The sequence below is a fragment of the Papaver somniferum genome, chromosome 9 (genome assembly GCF_003573695.1).
Source record: "Papaver somniferum cultivar HN1 chromosome 9, ASM357369v1, whole genome shotgun sequence".
Classification (NCBI taxonomy): domain Eukaryota; kingdom Viridiplantae; phylum Streptophyta; class Magnoliopsida; order Ranunculales; family Papaveraceae; genus Papaver; species Papaver somniferum.
In genome coordinates, this window is record NC_039366.1 from 45,371,983 (window position 1) to 45,386,719 (window position 14,737).

Sequence of the window (14,737 nt, forward strand, 5' to 3'; positions counted from 1 at the left end):
GATATCTGAAAGAAAAAGAGGTTCAATTCTGATGGCATACTGACTCAAAAGTAAACAACAACTTGACATAAATCAGATTGAGGTAAGTATTTACCTGCAATACATTCCAGACATTATCTTTGTATTTATATGGCACATCCCTCAAAGTTTTGTAGGAGATAAGGATATGAGTACTAATAAAAGCACCCTTATGGTGGTCGAACTTAGTTTAATTGAGAGAAATGGGAAGTCCATTTTCATCTACCACCACTGCTTTCACAGTAACCTGTAAAATAACATTTAACAAACATCCATATGTTGAAGAAATGCAACCTACTAAGGTAGCACAAGTGATATGATAAAACAGAGCAACCAAACTTCTTAAATAACAAAAGAACCTACTAAAATTGTGCAAGTGATAAAAAAAACCTTCATAATGCACAGTCAGAAATACAACATGCATTGCAATGATGGCAGAAACGAATCTAAACTACAACATCGACACATATAAGTTTTTCCAAGATCTGATTGTCAGTAAGAGATGACTGATAACTAGTAGGGATTTCTGGTTGATATATGTCGCAAGTTAATCGTTCTTGTGAATGCAATACCACAAACCATCCCACTTTAAAAAATTCCTTTGAATAAAACACTTGAGTCGCTTCAGATGCACGAATAAATGACTTATCCATCACTCTATTAGTGCTTTATCAGCTTAGACAAGTTGACCTTTATCGAGTTTGAGTTCGGATAAACTTTGCACCCATTATTCTTATCTTCAACTATGACCCAATCACAATAAACAACTTCCTCTAATTCCATATAATTCAAACTGATAATCTATTTAATGTTTAGTGACAACATCATAGGTAATTCACGCTTCCACCAAATTTCTTTTTGTGGACTTTGCTCCCTGTCTCGTAATGACTTTCATAGATACACCATTGTTTTTTGTTATGAAACCCCCTTGTAATCATGAGAGCTGAAAGCAAAGCCATTGGTTTGGTATTTATTATACGACTGCGCCTTGAAGAGGGGTCCTTGCACTAGTCACCAAAGTACTGAATTTTTATCTTTGACTTATACCAACTATAAGAGAACATGTGTATCAGTTGCACAACCAAAACCACAATATGTTAGTCTATAAACCAATTCTGAAGCTAACATATAGTACGTCGTCGCGTAACCATAAGAGAAATCTTTTTGGCCTATTCTTCGAAGAAAGATTTTCCTGACTATTAAACTTGTCGTTGTCATTAGTACAAAACAAAGATAGGATAAGTTAGCCTGTGTTAGTGGTGGTCAGGATTTGTCCAGACAAAGATAAATCAAGGGTTGTGGTTCTCCTGACCACCCCCTACAACTCGCACGCGTGGCATTAATTCCAATAGTATGAATGAAAAATGAATACTCAAGTCAAGATATGGATTTTCAAAAATTATAACGGGGAGGTTCGAACTCATGACCTATTATGTCATAAGAGTGGCCTCTAACCAGTGTTCCACCTTGGTTGGAATTAATAGAAAAGATAAATCAACATTGGTGGTTTGTTCAACTTAAATATCATAATTGCTTTATTAATTAGCGTTTCACTAATTTCACATAATAAATAATCTATTCACTATAAAGTGTTTTATTAATTATGTGTTTCACTAATTGCTCATAATAAATGACTAATCATTTTTTAATTATAAATGTTTTCTTAATTAATTATAATATGTATTTCTATTAATAAGTAATTTTGATAAATAATATCAATAGACATTTTTAGCGACAATGAGTAGTAGAAGAGGTGGAGGCCGAAAGATTAGTTGTGGTTAAGGGCGGCGCCAAGCACAATTATATTATATTTATTTTTGTTCTTTTATCATAAAATGGGATTCGAAGTCCATTTTTCACATGTATCCAACTTGCCAAGATTTTTTTCTCCCTCTTTCCTCAAAATCCTGGCTTCGCCCCTGGTTTGTGGTGGAAGAAGTAGTGACGGTGAGTGCTGGTGAGTAGTGATGGACAATATTAATTTTATGTTGTCGTTACAACATCGATAACATCGTAGTGTGGAAGATGTGGTTGGTTGTTTTTAACACTTTTGATAAAGGAAGGTACCATATATTTCCGGGATGATATCATACAAGATAATACTTTGATGATCGTAGTTGGATCACCCAAATGGTACCCCTGTTATCTTTGGTACTATATCGTATAAATCATGATTTTTTAATGTTAAAATAAAATTGATTGCAATACAAAAAGGAATATATACACGGAAAAAAATAATAATGAAACCAATCAATTGACGACATTTTTTTCAATCTAAACCTCATACATGGCATTTGTGATTGAAAATTAGAATTGCGTCCAACAACCTACATGGGGTGGGCGGCAATGATGGTGGCAGTGGTGGAGTCAAAAATTGACATTGAGGAGGCCTACTTTAAAAAAAAAAAAAAAACATGTAAACTTTGGTGGACTAAACCATAAATATATGGACAAAGTACTATTTATAAAATAAACTAAAAAGTTCATGTAGTTATTAAAAATTTAAGGGGTTAGAGCCAGGTTAGTCAACCCTTGGCTCTACCACTAGTGGTGGTGGATAAAAAAAATGGATTCATATGGTTTTATGATGGTGGCGGGTATTGGTGAACAAAAACATATTATGCTAATTTTTAATGCCACAAAATATGTAACGTTATATTATAAAGTATAAAACGTGGTTGATCATTCTAATGTTAAAATAAACTCGATAAAACACATGTCCATTTTAAAAAATTGGTGCAATCAATTGCCATGTTATGTCATAACTAAACGAACGACACGAATGAAGATCAGAACATATGAAATTATTTATTATCGATTTGTCTATGTAAAGAGTGGTCAACATTTGTCCTTGGCAAAGATAGATTTATCGCCGGGGTTTGTTTAACTTAACCATTTTTAAATACTTTATTAATTAGTGTCTCATTGATTGTTCATAATGATTAATTAAACTTCTATTATAAATGTTCCTTTAATAATCTAACATAAATACATAATTTTATTAATAAATAATTGCACAAGCTATATTAATTCTAATGGTGGTAGTGGAAGTAGGGTTAGTATAAACGGTGGCGGGTGTTTGTGAATGGTGGAGGCGGTAACATTACTATTGGTGGAAGAAACAGTGGCAGTTGATGGTTTATATGGTGGTGGGTGTTGGTAATAGTAGTGGATAATAATAGTTTTTGCTTTTCAGTGAGTTTTATTGACTGAGTAAAAATAAATCTTCACAAAACATGCAACATTGTATTGTGAAATATGTAATTGGTTGTTTTTAGCACCATTGATAAGGACAAAAATCAAATATTTCGAGGATGATACCGGAACGTATAAGACAATATGATCATGAATGTTGGATCACCGAAACGGTATTCGTATTATATAAAGGCAATTGGTGTGCCCGCGTAAGAGAAAATTATCGCTCTCTGAAGTACTATTACATTTTTTCCCTGAAAGACCATCAACGTCAGTTGTTTCGCGACAACTACCTACAAAGACAACAACTGTTTGAAAATATTTGTTTGTTCATCAAAATCATCATAAAAAAAACTCTAAATCATAAATCTAAATTTCGCCTCCGATGTTTATAGAATATTTTTTATACTTTACATTCTCAAATCATGCGACCTCTTAATTACAAGTCAACAATATCAAATTACGGATCAACATGTATAGGTTCCATTCACTGGGTTAGAAGGTAGAGTAGATACAGATGGGTAGATCACACAAAGCAGAACATGACTGAGAATACTTCAATAATTTGGTCAAGAAATAAGGTCAAAATTTTAAGATTAACTTTCTATAGGACTAATTAGATCGGCTTCAATATGAGCCGACTAAAATATGGATTAATAATAATTTCCACGTAAGACAATTTCAAAACATAGTTTGGCTAACTCTGCCTATGTAAAGAGTGGTCAAGATTTGTTTTTCCTCAATTGATATGTTATGTGAGAAGAAGGTGATATCTAAGATTGAGGTACAATTCAAATCCATTAGATTCATACCATTTACAACTGGACGCCTTGAAAAAAATTGACGCGTTGTTATTATTATTACAGGTAAGGGATACATTGACCACACTTGTGCAAATAGCTCACTTCGCAAATGATTGGTGTTGCATGTACTGCCTAGAATGCAACGATGAATTTGAGGAAACAAGGCACCAGAAGCAGTGTCCGGAGTATTTTGGATATAATAACTTAGACCTGATGAAATACTTATGTTCTTTTTTTTTTTTAGTTTTTCCACAATCTATTTATTTAAGAAAAATGAACATTCCAAATACATAACATCAACAAAAATTAGACAGATTGCGTCTGATCATAATGGCTATCGATGGTCCGGAAACGGCAAAAGAAAGGAATTGTTGTAGAAGAATTGTTGGGATATACGATGGATTACTTGATACGAATGAAAGAGGTATAACTATTTCGATTTTGAAATAACATAAAATGCACAGTAGAAGTTGACATCAAGTTTAAAGTTAGTAACAAACATAATATGGCTAACTAAAATGTTAAAAACAAACAAGATATATAAACTTAGAAAGTCTTGGGACTTGAAGAGACCAATTTTGAAAACTACAATCTTAGAAAGCAACGATCCACAATACCATAATTTTTTTTTATAAATATTCAACGTAGAAGATGTCAACTTTTGGTAAAGGATCTATTGACAACCTATAAATTTGAAATAGGATCAGGGAGTACAATATGTGTTCAAGGTTCTTTATGAGGTAATGTGTCGCCAGATTGTATTCCAAGTGAAGGTAGAAACATATGGAAGTGACAAAATGGCCAAGACTTTTGAAGTTACCAAAGCCTTCATTAAGACGAACTGTTGGGCACAATACTTTGTTGAAGATTTAATGGCAGAGGTTTCCATATATAAAATCCCTTCGAAAAGGTAATTGGTACACATTTTAAACATTGTCATCTGATGGGTGTTGAAAAATTACAGGAAAATCATGTCACATTGGAGGGTTTGTATCATCCGTTCGATGCAAAAAAATATTATTCTCTTCCTATTTGGAGGATCGACAACATGACCATGATAAATGAGTCAGCTGGAGCGAAATAGGAGCATGGGGAGACTTTTATGGACGATATTGATTAGTTGATTTCACTGAGATGAGCGCTGTTGACGACATATTTCCAAAAAATATTTAAACTTCCATGTTCATGTAGAGCATTATCTCATTATAAGCAATGAACCAAAATAAAAAAAATTCTGGAAGTTAAGATTATATTTCTTTCGTTTGAGCAAATCTCCGGCGGTAAAATATTAAAGGAAAAAAAAACAAGAAAAAAAGAGAGGAAAATCCTGACTATTTTTATGACAAACCCATATTAAATTATAAGGAGTTGATAAGTATTCAGGACACAAATTATACGATATATTAAAAATGAACCAACATCATGGCCCGTGCCGTTACGACACGGGTTAAGGGATAGTTCACATATAAATCATACTTTCTACCATCAAAGAACAGTTTAACGACAATTAGATCGATAATATAATAATTAAAAAACATCTAACAAGTGTGAATGTAACAAGTTGTACCTATTTTATTCATCTTTTCTACATACTTAGACAAAAGCCACCTACGAGCTTGCTAAACTATAGTTGAGTTAAATTAATAGGTTTAGTAGTACTCAAAGACATTTCATCGAAAAACTCATCATCATCATCTAGAAAGGCCTGTCGAGTATGTTTATGAGTACCACCATCATCATTTGACACTAGCTTCTTGCAATACATAGCCTCTTGCAATGCAGCCGTTGATGTACCTTTTATTGTGCACCAATCCTTTGTAACCTTTCATCAACCTAAAAATATCATTAAGAAAAGTTAAAAGCTCAGTAATGACAACACTCAAGATACACATTAAACAACAAAGTAAGTTCTGGTAATTACCTCTCAAAGGGATACATCCATCTAAATCTGATAGGAGCGCAGATCAAAGTTTCGTCAGCTAGATGAACCATTAGGTGAATACTTATATAATAAAGAAGAAAGGAGGAAAATATTTTTCCAGTACACAGATTGCTTCCACTAGAATAACTTTTGTTTTTAAAAGTTGTTTTCTGTTGATAACCTTCACGCGCAAAATTTTGAAAAAAAAACTTATCTAAAGAAGAGAAATTCGCAGATCTTTAGGTAGTGAAGGCGATGCGTGAACTAGTAACGGAAACAAATGTTGCATAAAGATATGGTAATCATGAGACTTGAAGTTCTTTAGCTCAGGAGGATCAATGCTAATGTTATTCCGGAGATTGGAACAGAAACCAGATGGCGCCTTTAAGTTCTTCAAAATAGTACGAAGTTGCAAGTTTTTATTTTTTTTCGTCATTGCAAAACCAACATCTTTCATTGTCGTTTTACCAGTCACATCATCAACTTTCAGCCATAGCTTATTTTTAACACCCATTGCTTCCGTATCTCTATGTTCATTAGGACTATCCTTTGACTTGCTTCTAGGGCTGTCAATAGGTACCCATTACCCGGACCCGGACCCGGACCCGGTAAATTCAGGTCCGGTTATGGGTCCTAAAGTTGGGCCCATTGATAACTTAGGACCCGAGGGTAATTACCCGATTGGACCAGAATGTTAACAGGTCCAAACGGGTAATACCCGTCGGGTACCCGGTTATTCATCCTTTTATTAATCTTTTTAGCAAAATTATACGCACTTTGCTAGTTTCGGCTTTGATTTTTTTTATATAAAAATAATTTAGATTCAAGTTAAAAAGAGAAAGAAATTAAGTTTTTAAGATTTTTTTTATACTTTTTTTAATACCCAACGGGTACCCGGGACTTTGAACGGGTCCGGTTCTGGGTTCACAAATTTAAGAACCGGACCTGAATTTTATAAGTAGGGTCTGGGTATGGGTCTAGTGATACCCGGGAGGACCCGAACCCATTTAAATCCCTAGCTTCCACCGTGATCGTGTTAAGAAGATGCTTAGTTATGTTCTTCTTTGTATGCATAACATTTATAACATGTCGCACCGGATTTGATCTCCAATTCGAAAGATCATGAAGAATAGATCTTCAAGAAAATAATGAGTGGCCATGAACCTCAGCTTCTACATCAGTATCATCTTCATTTTCTCCTTCAGGTCTTCTTTTACGTTTCAGTCGACTTGCTACTGATGGTTATTTTCTCCTACCAATCTTGGTTCTGATATTAGCTACAATATCTTGAACCCGCAACCATGTCAGTGGCCATGGTGTTAAACCGTGTTCTACCCTCTAGGGAAATTGGTTTTATCATCTCGATACTTATGTTTTGCTGGCATCCATCTTCAGTGTCCCATATAACAAATCTTCTTACGGAATGGAAGATATTCAGAAACAGTTCATTCTCCACAAGTTGGACAAGCATAGTAATGATGAGCGCCACATCCATCTAAAGTCATTAATGCCATAAAATCATGAATAACCCATAATAAGCTTGTTTTCATCAAAAACTCAGTTTTAGTGAAAGAGTCGTACGTGATAACACCTTCATTCCATAACTGCATCAACTCCTCTATCAGTGGTTGCAAGTATGCATCGATATCTTTACCTGGTGCTCTTGAGGCTGACATGAGCAAACATAACATTGCGAACTCTCGTTTCATGCACATCGAAGGAGGCAGGTTGTATGAAGAAATAATTACAGGGCAACAGTTGTGACTAGGACTGAAACACCCATTCATGTCGATGCCATCAGTTCATATCCTTAATGTTACATTCCTTGGTTTCTTGGAAAATTCCGGTGAAAAATTATCTGCGTATCTCCAGGTTGAAGAATTGACCGGATGAGAGTGTAAAATTTTCATCTAATTGTGCTCTGTAATGTCAATACGTTGCTCTTCTATCCACGGTATATTATAGAACCTTTGCAGCTTTTTATCATCGGAAAATGTCTTAATGTCATGTGAGCAACTTGCGTAAGCTTCCTCTCATTATTAAAGACCTTCTCATACCTAGGTTCTTGACACACATGACACTTCACCAATGATGCATGATCCTTCCAGTATAAAATACAGTCGTTGACTCATGCATCATAGTTATATAATCCATGTCCATCCCTAGTTCTTGTATCAACTTTTTGACATCATGGAACTTAAATGGCAGTGTATTTCCATCAGGAAGAAACTCCTTAAACAATTTTAAGAGTGCAGTGACACCATTGTCAGAAAATCCATATTGGGTCTTTATGTTATTCAATTTAATGGCAGCATAGAATGGTGTCTTTTCATTAGGACATGAATGATATAATGGTTCTTTAGCACGCTCATAAAACTCTCTTTTTTTCTTACTGCTACTAGTTCCAGCATCATTGTGAACCTACTGCGTACGCCAACATTCTCATCTACACTGCAAGTGGGATCAACATTGTCAGTAAAACCTTCAACATTCCTAGATGAATTTCCTACATTATCAACTGCAATTCCTATATTATCACTTCTAGGTTTATCTTTATGTGACTTTTTCCCGTGAAAACGCCATGTTGTATACGTCAACTGAATACCAATCTTGAGCAAATGATAATCAATTTCACTTAGAGACATATGTCCTTTACCATTCTTATAACTGTTACAAGGATATGAGAACATCGTTTTGCCACCACCATTTTTACGGATAAACTCTATGAATGAACTTACACCTTCTACGTATTGAACAGAATTACGAGCACATTTGATCCAACCCTTATCAACCATAGATGACATGTTCTATTAGCCTATATTGTAATAACTAAAAACGATGATATATATATGTTAAAATTTAGGCAATATCTGTACACATATCTGTACAAAAAATCAACAGTTTTGACTATCAGTATATGTACACAACATTAAATGTTTTACATCCATTCCATAAAAGTGATTGCTTTTGGGTTTATCTTGATTATTTATAGAGAAGGACCAACATGTTTTACTACTGTATAGTGGAAAAACTTAGAGAATATAGGAAGTTTTGTCTGACAGGAAGAGTTGGTCGTAGTTAAGTTCTTGTGATCATGTGACTTAGTTTTGTGGTTTCTATCAAGTGTCAAGTTTTATCTGAATCGAAAGTACCAACCATATTTAATTGAATCAAAAATCACAACAAAGTACTATCCATTTTTATTTTTGAAAGAACTAATTCAAGCACAAACTAAATAAGAAAAAAAAAACTATAGAGAGTTTGAGTTTGGGATTGGGTTTGGGTTTAGGTTTAAATATTATCTTGATTTCTTAGTTTCATACTCACTGAAATTCAATCAAAATCGAAAATAATTGAAAAACCTAAATCTCTGTTACAACCAACTGACCTAAAAAAAAACCCAACGAATAAAACTAAGGCAAAAAAAGAATAATACCTGATTTATTATGATTAGCAAAGTTGTTGCAGTAACACAAAAGAAATATGACCTAAAATCCCAGCTGCAGCAAAATAAATGAAAGCCATTTAAATCAAAACCTAATTATCAGGATATAACCTAACTATTATCTTACAGAGATGTAACCTAATTATTAATAGACTTAGAATTAATGGCAGCAAAGATTTCTTCAGAGCAGTTTCTAGATCTGGATAGACTAAACAAAGTAAAAGGAGTAGAGAAGATTAGAGGCTGAATTTGTGGTTGGAAATGCTTAAGTACAGATTGGGAATGGGGAAAAAATGCTACCCAAGTGATAAAAGGGTTGATTAATCTCCGAAGTTTCTTTTCAGTTACAAAATTTGGGTGGAATGATAGGAATAAGCGTTCCCTGGACATACGCGTTTGGCATGATTTTTTCCTAGCAGTTGTTAATAGTAACATGATATAGGCCATTACTAATAATCTCTAAATTCGTAAACTGAATACAGGCTGTTATTAAAACTGAATTTTTTGGTAGCGAATTAGTAACGATCACATTTCCGTCACTAATTTTAGTTCCTAATTTGCAAATATGGTGTAGTGGCATGTTCTGGGGTTATCATGTACTGTTCGTTTGAGTATCCGGATCAACGTTTTGTTAGTGTTTTCGTCATATCCATTCCTTTGAGTATAATAGGGGATAAAGAAAATTTATCTGGCATCGTATACTTGAAGTAAATCCCTTACGTGTTGAAGTAGTTGAGTAGTCAAGTCTTAGCAGTAATAAACCCTATTTTTCAGGGTGTAATTGGTTGATTTATTCTTTCTGTTAGGTTACCAGTAGCATCACTACTAAGTCATGGTTGTTATGATCCTACTTTATAGTTCTTGTACGGCTATATATAGCCATCTTTGTTTTCCTATGAATAATAAGAAATACTGACTTTTCTTATACTTTCTGGTCTCTAGATTTGGTATCGAGAGCCAACTCGAGCTGGTGTGCGAGAAAACAACAGTCTTTCTCTTGTGTGTGAGAAACAACATCTTTTCAGTGGGTTATTTGAGTAAAAATACTTTGCAGAGAGTGATTTGAGTGAGGAATTGAGAGAATGGCAACAAAGAGCAACTTTGTTCAACCATCAATTTCAAAGTTTGATGGTTTTATGATCATGGGTCTATGTTGATGGAGAACTTTCTTAGATTAAAAGGATATTGGGGTATCGTGGAAGAAGGGATTCCAACTGTAGCAACGGGAGGGAAAAAAACAGAAGCACGATTGAAGGAAATCAATTATGCAAAGCTAAAAGATTTGAAGGCGAAGAATTACTTGTTTCAGGCTATTGATCGAACTGTCTTGCAGGAAAGGTGAGCGAAGAAGATGTTGTTGAGAAAATATTAAGATCAATGACTCCTAACTTTTCTTATGTGGTTTGTTCAATTGAGGAATCAAAAGATCTTAGCACTCTTTCAATTGATGAGCTTCAAAGCAATCTACTGGTTCATGAACAACGCATCAATGCTCATGTTGAGGAACAAGCCTTGAAAGTTACATATGGTGAATCTTCAAGAGGAAGAGGACGTGGTGGATTTCGAGGATGAGGCAGTGGAAGTGGGAGTTACAACTTCGATAAGTCTACAATCGAGTATTTTGGGTGTCACAAACTTGGACACTTTCAGTATGAATGTCCAAACAAACCTGAAGAGAAAGCACACTATGTGGAAACATGAGAAGAGATGTTGTTGATGTCCTATACAGATGAAGAAGTGAAATAACATGATGAAGTATGTCTGTGGTATCTCGACTCCGGCTGCAACAACCATATGTGTGGCAAAAGAGAGATGTTCTCAACCATGGATGAGAATTTCAGAGAGACAGTGAAGCTGGGTGACAATTCGAAGATGCAGGTGAAGGGAAAAGGGAGTGTTTTAATGATGGTGAATGGTATATCTCAAGTTGTCCCATGCGTGCTCTATGTTCCATATTTAACAAACAATCTTTTGAGCATTGGACAGCTTGCTAAGGGCTTGAGAATTGTTATTGAAAGAGGAAGGTGCGATATATATCATCCACAGGGGGGTTTGATCTCAGAGATTACAGTGTCTACTAATCAGATGTTCAAACTATTTGCAAACGTAAGACGAAAGGAGCAGATGTGTTTCTCTATTACTGAAGATATACCTCAGATGTGGCATCGTCGAATGGTCACTTGAATCTCAAAGGGATGAGAACACTTCAACAAAAGGGATTGGTGAATGGATTTCCTTTACATGGAGCCATGACAAGGGTGTGTTAAATGTGTTTACTTGGTAAGCAACACAGATTACCATCCCAGCTGAAACCACATGAAGAGCAACTCCAGTTATGCAACTCATCCATGTTGATATATGCGGGCCTATCAAACCTATGTCCAACGATGGAAAGAGGTACATCATTACATTCTTTGATGATTTTAGTCGAAAGACATGGATATACTTTCTTGTGCAAAAGTCAGAAGCATTTGATACTTTTAAACTGTTTAAGAGTCGTGTTGAGAAAGAAAAATGCATGTTTATTAAAGTTCTTCGCATTGATAACTTTTGCAGCGACAATGGCATACAAAGACAGTTGACAACTGCATACACTCCACAACAAGACGGTTTTGCAAAGAGGAAGAATCGAACTATCATGAATATGTTTCATAGCTTCCTTGTGGAGAAACACATTCCAAATACCTTTTGGGCAGAAGCTGTAAACTGGGAAATTCATGTGCTGAATAGAAGTCCAACACTTGCCGTGAAGAACAAGACTCCCGAAGAAGCTTGGAGTGGTGTTAAACCATCAGTCATCACTTTAGAGTTTTCGGCTGCATCTCACATGTTCATGTACCTGACAGTAGGCGCACCAAACTTAACAACAATTATGTGAAATGTGTACTTCTCGGAGTCAGTGAAGAATCAAAGGCTTATCGAATGTATGAACCCATCTCGCAAAGGATAATAGTGAGTCGAGATGTTGTATTTGAAGAAGATAGTAGCTTACAGTGGGATAAAGAGTTTGAGAAATCTACTCTTGTTGATCTAGAATGGGAAGAAGAAGATGACACAGTTGTTTCAGCTAATGGAGATGCGACAATTGAAGTCCTTGATCAATCTGCTGCCGTAGTAAATCAACCTGCTGATACTACACCTGAAACCATCTCAAGCAGTGATGTTTCAATCTCCAATGATAGTTCTCCATCCCCAATTGCTCAAAGACGAGAAAGAAGACAGCCTGCATGGATGAAAGACTACACAAGTGGAGAGGGGCTATCAGAGAAAAAAGAAGATGCATCATTCCTTGCAATGATGGCCACCTCAACAGATCCTGTTCACTTTGAAGATGATGTGAGAAGCGCATCATGGAGGACAACAATGGATGCTGAAATTGCAGCGATTGAGAAGAACAATACTAGGGAATTAACTAATCTACCTGATGGTGCAAAGAAGGTCGGGGTGAATGGTTCTATAAGACAAAACTCAATGAACATGGTGAAGTTGAAAATCTTAAATCTCGATCGGTGGCAAAGGGATACACTCAAGAGTATGGTGTAGATTACACTGAGGTATTTGCACCAGTAGCTTGATTAGAGACAGTTCGACTGGTTATCTCTCTTGCTGCTCAAAAGGAATGGAGTATATACCAACTTGATGTCAAGTATGCCTTCCTTCATGGTGAACTCAGTGAAGAAGTGTTTGTTGCTCATCCACATGGTTACAAAATACAATGAGCAGAATATAAGGTATACAAGTTGAAGAAGGCTCTATATGGATTAAAACAAGCTCCACGAGCTTGGTACAGTCGCATTGAGTCTTACTTTGCTAAAGAAGGATTTCTGAGGTGCCCTTATGAACACACACTCTTTATCAAAGTGGGAGAGGCAGGTACAATTTTCATTGTATGTATTTGTGTTGATGATCTTATATTCACTGGCAATGATGAGAAGCTGTTTGATGAGTTTAAGAACTCTATGATGCAAGAGTTTGACAGGAAAGACCTTAGAAGAATGAGTTATTTACTTGGTATAGAAGTAATGCGGAAAACTGGTGGGTATTTCATCTGTCAAAAGAAGTATACTGAAGAAATACAAGAGAAGTTTGGTATGACTGGTTGTAATTCAGTCCATAACCCAATTGTTCCAGGTTCTTAACTCAACAAGGATGAGAATGGAGTAAGGGTGGATATCTGTCAATACAAACAACTGATTGGGAGTCTCATGTACTTAACAACAACAAGGCTTGACATCGTGTTCGTGGTAATTCGCTTGAGCAGATTCATGGACTGCCCTACATAACTTCACTATAATGCAGCAAAAAGGGTGTTACATTATTTGAAAGGAACACTCGATTTTGGGATTCTCTACTGAAAGGGAGGAGATGAGAAGCTGGAGAGTTACACGGACAGTGATTATGCAAGTGATGTAGATGACCGCAAGAGCACATCAGGTTATGTTTTTTTAACGAGTTCTGGTGTTGTGTCTTGGTTATCAAAGAAGCATGTCATAGTTACACTGTCAACAACTGAAGCAGAATTTGTTGCAGCTGCTTCAACTGCAACACAAGCAGTCTGGTTACGAAGTATTTTGGAGTATTTGAATCAAGCACAAAGTGGTGAGCATACAATTATTCTCTTGTGATAACAGTTCAACCATTGCTTTGTCGAAAAATCCAGTTATACATGGTCGTTGCAAGCATATAAATGTCAGATTTCATTTTCTTTGTGATCTCACAAATGATGGAGTTATCAAGCTAGTTCATTGTCCCAGTCAAGATCGAATTACATATATAATGCAGAAGCCACTGAAGTTGAATGCTTTGTAAGGCTTAGAGGTCTGATGGGAATGCATTCAGAATCTGTGCTAAATTGAGTTCCAGGTTTCAGTTTAAGGGAGGAAATGTTGAAGTTGTTGAGTAGTCGAGTCTTTAGCAGTTATAAACCTTATTTTTCAGGGTGTAGTTGGTTGATTTATTCTTTCTGTTAGGTTACCAGTAGCACCACTACTGAGTCATGGTTGTTATGATCCTACTTTCTAGTTCTTGTACGACTATATATAGCCATCTTTATTTTCCTCTGAATAATAAGAAATACAGACTTTTCTATGACTATAGATGCCGACGTACCAATGATATTCGGTTCCCAGTTATGAAAATGTCAAAGGCTACTACCTACTGAATGTAACCGAGAAAAAAGAATGTGAATAAGGTTTCCATGGATTTAGTCATGGTGAGATCTGAACGAAAACAGTTGCATCATAAAATTTTAGCGTTTTACTCCTAGGTACCGATCCATGCCTTGCCTTAATCGAGAAAACACATGAATTCTCCAAAAAAAAAAAAAAAAAAAAACGGTAACTTAGTAGCATGCAA

The 14,737-nt window shown here is 35.5% G+C and overlaps 1 protein-coding gene across 1 annotated transcript; it reads left to right on the forward strand.

Moving 5' to 3' along the window:
* Nucleotides 1–9,855: 9,855 nt before the first annotated feature.
* Nucleotides 9,856–14,494, forward strand: LOC113314291. Its single transcript, XM_026563080.1, has 2 exons — nucleotides 9,856–11,779; nucleotides 11,939–14,494. Exon 2 carries the CDS (start codon nucleotides 12,305–12,307, stop codon nucleotides 12,923–12,925), a length of 621 nt encoding a protein of 206 aa, XP_026418865.1. The 5' UTR covers nucleotides 9,856–11,779; nucleotides 11,939–12,304; the 3' UTR covers nucleotides 12,926–14,494.
* Nucleotides 14,495–14,737: the final 243 nt, after the last annotated feature.